This window comes from Meleagris gallopavo, chromosome 4 (assembly GCF_000146605.3).
Source record: "Meleagris gallopavo isolate NT-WF06-2002-E0010 breed Aviagen turkey brand Nicholas breeding stock chromosome 4, Turkey_5.1, whole genome shotgun sequence".
Lineage (NCBI taxonomy): Eukaryota > Metazoa > Chordata > Aves > Galliformes > Phasianidae > Meleagris > Meleagris gallopavo.
Genome location: NC_015014.2, coordinates 65,828,058 through 65,833,504, shown reverse-complemented (window position 1 = coordinate 65,833,504; position 5,447 = coordinate 65,828,058). Strand labels below are relative to the sequence as shown.

The window sequence follows — 5,447 nt, the reverse complement described above, 5'->3', positions numbered from 1 at the left end:
GGCGGGACTGGCGCTGGACGCGCGGCGGCGGGACTGGAGCCGTGCGAGGGGGGCGGCGCAGCCTGCGGCCTTCGGCGAGACTCGGTCCGCAAGAACCGCCCGCGTGAGTGAGGCGGAGGGGGCGCGGGGGCGGGGCCTGGAGATGGGGCGTGGCCTAAAGGGGGCGTGACCGAGGGAGTGAGACGAAGGTCGACAACAGGAAGGGGGCGGGGCTTGAAGAAGGAGGGCGGGGTTATCGTTAATGAGATGCGTGTGGGCGTGGCTACAGCAGGGGGCGGGGCCAGGTGGCTCCTGCCTAGAGATGGTTTGTGAAATGACCTTGGGGATGGAGCATCACTTCTTGTTTTCCTGATCTCTTCCTGTGAAACAAAAGACTGCATCCGAAAACAGAAAGAAGAATTGCTATCAAAAGATATAACCATTCCTATCAGAAGTCTTCCTTGAGATGTTCTGTTTCCAGCTCATTGGGGCTGTACTCCCTTTCATTCATTCCCAGACTGTGGGAGTCATCCTGCACTTAGGAAATGGTTGTTCATGTGAAGTAATTAAGGTAATCATGGGGTTTTCTGCATGCTGAAGGGCCAATAGGATGGGAGAGGAGTTCCACAGAGGGATGCAAGGACCGTAGTGACGGTGATAATTTCTGTCATTCCGATGTGGCAAAGTTATACTGTAAGAATATGACAACTAAAGGTACCAGTTGTAGCTGCAGGGCTGTTAATTAGAGATACACTCATTAATAGGTGGCAGGCAGCTTTTGGGGAGTGAATTATCTTTTTCTACTTCACCCTTGGGAAGTTTTAAGGGTATTTCCATCTGTGTTGAGGTTCAGATTTCTTGCATAAATAACCTTTAAAGGTCCCTTCCAACTCTAAGGACTCTATGAAATGCAGTGGGGGTGATTTTAGGACAAGATGATGGTTTTTGACAGAACATTTGGAAGGTCAGCGTGGTATGATTTGAGATCACAGTGTCATCAGTGCAGCTCTATCTGAGATATCCTCTATCAGAGATAAAATTGGAGCAATGCAATGGGTGTTGAGCTGTGTGCCTTCCTGCACCCCAGCCTCACTTTTGAAGAAGCTAAAGGCCTTCAACCCATCAGGCAGCTCAGCACTGCACAGCCTCTCCAGTTTTTAGTTCCACTTGACACCATAAGGTATGAAATGTCACTTTGGCCAGTTAAGGTCAGCTGTCCTTGGTCTGTCCCTTCCCAGCTCTTTATGCTCCCCCAGCCCTTCACAGCAGGGCAACACGAAGAGCTGAAACGTTCTTGGCTCTGCAGCACCGCTCAGCCAAAGCTGAAACATCGCTGAGTTATCAGCTTTGTTTTCCTCCCAAAGCCAAAGCACACCATCACATCAGCCACTATGAAGAAAATTAACTGTGTCCCAGCTGAAACCAAGACAGCCTGACTGGACTAGAAGCACCGCAGATGAATAAAGAGGATGTTCACATTGAGTTTACTCAAACATAGCTGCAGTACAGCTGTACCCAGTGGCTTTCTGCAGGCAGGGCGAAGTGCCAGGCATAAAGCTTGTGATACCCAGATAGTAATGAGCAGTGGGACGTATTTTTTTTTTCTGTAAAGAATCTTCTTTCTGATGAGAGAAATAAGTCAGCAATTTGGTTCAGTAGCCTTCTCCCATCCCACGTCTGCCTTTGCTCCCCTCTCTGCTCCTGCCTGAAAGCATGTTTTCCTTGGAAGAGATGGCTTTAGATGGTTTTCCTGAAAAACAAGTTATATTTCTCTTTTCTGCAGGCTGCTAGTTCTTTGGAAATAATAATAACAAGCAGCTTGTTTTGGTGCTTCTGGCAGGCACCATCCATAGTGCTTTGTTATTTGACAAAAGGAGAGGGGAAAGACGTTGCACGAAATGTATTTGCGTTGTAGGAAGTGTGTGAGTTCCAAAGCGAAGCCCATACCTAAACCATCAGCAGCTGCTTTGCAATACAAAACAAGCTTTGACATATATTTTTTTAAATACCCTTTTTCTGTTTTGGAATTGCGTATGAGCTGTGAATTCCCAGCAGAGCTTATTTTTAGAGATCTGAGGAGGGGGAGACTTAGTGTCACTTTGTATTTAATGCCGGTGAATGTTTCTTTATTGATTTCTTTTCCAGCTGTTAAATTTCCATAGCCCCGTTACAATATAATGCTGAGTATTTTAGAGCGAGCCTAGCAGTGTTGTCATACACTCAGCTAAACCATCAGTCTTCATTGCTCTGCAGGCAAATCTCTTTAGCTTCTAGAATAATTGGCTCTTAACTGAAGGATCAACCTGCAACGCCATTTATCAGATGGAGAAAATCCACCCTGGGGGTCTGTAATTGTACCACCTCGTTCATCTTGACACAGCTCTCCAAATTTGAACCCAGCAGAAGGAAAGAAATCTGTTGAGTTTTGTTGTTATTATTATTTATAACCCATCCAGACTTATAAAGCAATTTGTATGGCAGGGGCATTCTTGGTTTTCTTGTCCCCAAGAGCTTACAGGGCAGGGAGGGCGGCAGCATTGGGACTTGAATGGGCTTTAAGGTCCCTTCCAACCCAACCATTCCATGGTTCTATGATTGCAGCTCCTTGCTTGCATTCCTGCTACTTTCCACATGGAATAGCATTGTGTTTTATTTGTTTTTTCACCTTTGCAGTGGTGCTCATGGCTGTCAGTGCCCAAAGGGTCCTGGTGCCCCCCAGCCCTATGTGTGCTGTGCTGCAGCTCTCAGAAGGGCCTTTGGGGGCTCACAAGGGAGAGAGCTCTGTGTGATAAATGGTGGAAAAATCAGCATTTTAAGACAGATCTCGATAGCAGATGGTGATGGCGTTCATCCAAGAGAGCTTCCTCCCTTTGAAGGCATGGATTTTTCTAGCTCTCGGATAGGGAATGGCTGTGGCTGCCTTGCATTCTCATGTTGGCTGATTTCCTGTAAGAAAAAGCACAATTCTCCATACCTGGAAATAATTTTCTCTATTGTGCACCACGCTCCTTTCAAAAAAAATCGAACCCATGGCGTATCAGAGAAGTTTTGACCATGATCTTGGTTATTTGGGTGTTTGTTTGCATAGGTAAACTAAAGAGTTGTTTTCTTTCGAGCTTTCACGTTCCTCAGATTCTTAACTTGTGCTTGGGATGTGCATAATGAGAGATCCCATCCTTGGAGGTGTTTGGGAAGCGTTGGGATGTGGCACTGACCTGGTCAGTGGGGACGGGTTGGGATTCTTAGAGCTCTTTTCCAACCTTCACGATTCTATGATCCATAATGAAGAATCAGAATCGTGAAGGTTGGAAAAGAGCTTTAAGATCATCAAGTCCAACCTCAACCCATTCCCACCACGCCCACTAATCCATCTCACTGAAGTTAATTACCTGCATAAGGTGTCTGTAGAGCTGTCTGTGATGGTTCTCTCGAGCCTGGAAGACAAAGGATTGGAATGGGATGGTCATCAAGATCCCTTCTAACCCAAACCATTCCACGATTCAGAACCCTGAGGCAGTAAGGAGAGAGGAAAGCAGCAGAAATGTTAGTGCACAAGTCCTTGGGTTGCTCTCTGTTGGCCAGCCACGCAGATTGCTCCTTCTCTCATTCATCAGCTGTTCTTTTTATCTCTGTTCTTGTTTCAGGTGAATGCATCAGAAACAGAGGGTGGTTGGGGTTTGGACGTGCTTCTTAAAACAGACCTCACTCCTCCTTTTGTCTTTTGGTGATGGCTGGGGGTGGCCTCTGTGTAAATCCATATAAATAATTCGATGCTTGAAAGAGAGCTTGGGGAGCTGTTGGCTGCAGCAGCTGCTGGGAAGGGGGGGGGATGCTCTCTGAGTCCACCCACCAGGGAGAGGGTGTACTGTACTTCTGGCAGCAGGGCAATATATTGGGTTTATAAGCCACACCATGTGGCTGCATTTTGCCCTAGAGTATCTCGTTAGCTCCAGCCTATCCTTTAGCTCATTAATAGCAATATTAATCCGTTCCAGCTCTCAGCTCTAATCGCAGATTCCATCTGATCGGGGTTTTCTCTTGATCTTTTCCAAGAAGCTCATTATCTCATACAGCTGTAAATGTTGCTGGGCCTGACACTAATGCATATTTTGTACCGTGGGGGAATTTGCCTAATAAAATAATCCAATTAGACATTTGTTTTTGTCTCTCTGGGGCATCTTAGACTACTTGCCTACCTCAGTGCTATATGTTGTAATTAGTTACCGTTTGTGCATCGCTTTGATGTCGGAGCACCAGTATTATCCTTGGCTCTGGCTTTCTAAAAAGCAATAGCTGGGGATTCAGATTGCTGTAGGGATACTGCAAGACCTGGGATGTGTCTGCCTTCACGGTGCTCCGTGGGGTTGTAAGGATTTGGAGTGGAGGCAGTGTGTGCAGTTACTTTTGCTGATGGTCTGATGGCACCGTGCTCTGTTTCACTGTCTTTTTTTTTTCCCTTTTCTTATCAGTCTTCCCTTGGTTTGGCCTGGATATCGGTGGGACCTTGGTCAAACTTGTCTATTTTGAACCAAAGGACATCACTGCCGAAGAGGAGGACGAAGAAGTAGAAAACCTCAAAAACATCCGCAAGTACCTGACATCAAACGTGGCCTACGGATCCACAGGCATTCGGGATGTGCACCTTGAACTAAAGGACCTTACCCTGTGTGGACGTAAAGGCAATCTGCACTTTATACGCTTTCCTACCCATGACATGCCTGCTTTTATTCAAATGGGAAGCGAAAAGCACTTCTCGAGCCTCCATACTACCTTATGTGCCACGGGAGGTGGAGCGTACAAATTTGAGCAGGACTTTCTCACAGTAGGCATTTTTGGCTTGTATACAATTAGGATTTGGCAGCGAAACTTTAAGCTTAAAGCTAGAAATGCTTGCAACCTTTCTCTGCAGCCTCTCAGCTTTTCTAAGCCTTAGCTTAGACTGGAATTAAACTCAGCTCAGGAAGCAGTGTGTGGAGTCACGTTCACATCTCTGTGTTCTTAGGCTGTGTTCTTTCCTGAAAGCTCATGCAACATTTCTGTAACTCTAAAATTGCTCCCTGCCCTCCACGCCATGTGCTCTTACAGGGCTTTGTATCACCACTCTGATTACACTCAGCTCAGTGTTCTGTCTTCCTCATTTCTGTGTGTTCCCATGCTTAATTTTCACTCTTTGTTTTGCTCCCATAGCTTCGTTTCTAGCACGCATTGTGCTGCTGATGGAGGTTCAGGCAAATAAGGTGGTGAATTACCTGGAAGGGGTTAGCAGTTGGAGTTTGACATCATCACGTGGCTCCATTATCATCAGTTAGATTCTTGTTTATGGGTGAAGTATGTGTCTGCTAAATATTTAAACAAGGCTTGAAAAATGTACCAAATAAAGAGGCTTTTTAGGCACTCTCCAGGCAGTGACATAAGGGAAGAACAATCTTGATTTCTCCTGCTTTGCTTTTTTTTCTTTTTTTTTTTTT

The 5,447-nt window shown here is 46.0% G+C and overlaps 1 protein-coding gene across 1 annotated transcript; it reads left to right on the top strand.

Annotated features, from left to right (window-relative positions):
• Nucleotides 1-6: 6 nt before the first annotated feature.
• Nucleotides 7-5,441, top strand: LOC109367455 (pantothenate kinase 2, mitochondrial-like; the record flags this gene model as incomplete). Its single annotated transcript, XM_019615055.1, has 2 exons — nt 7-103; nt 4,449-5,441. Coding segments are annotated over 2 exons (561 nt in total), but the record flags the coding sequence as incomplete, so codon positions are not given.
• Between the last annotated feature and the right edge of the window lie 6 nt (nt 5,442-5,447).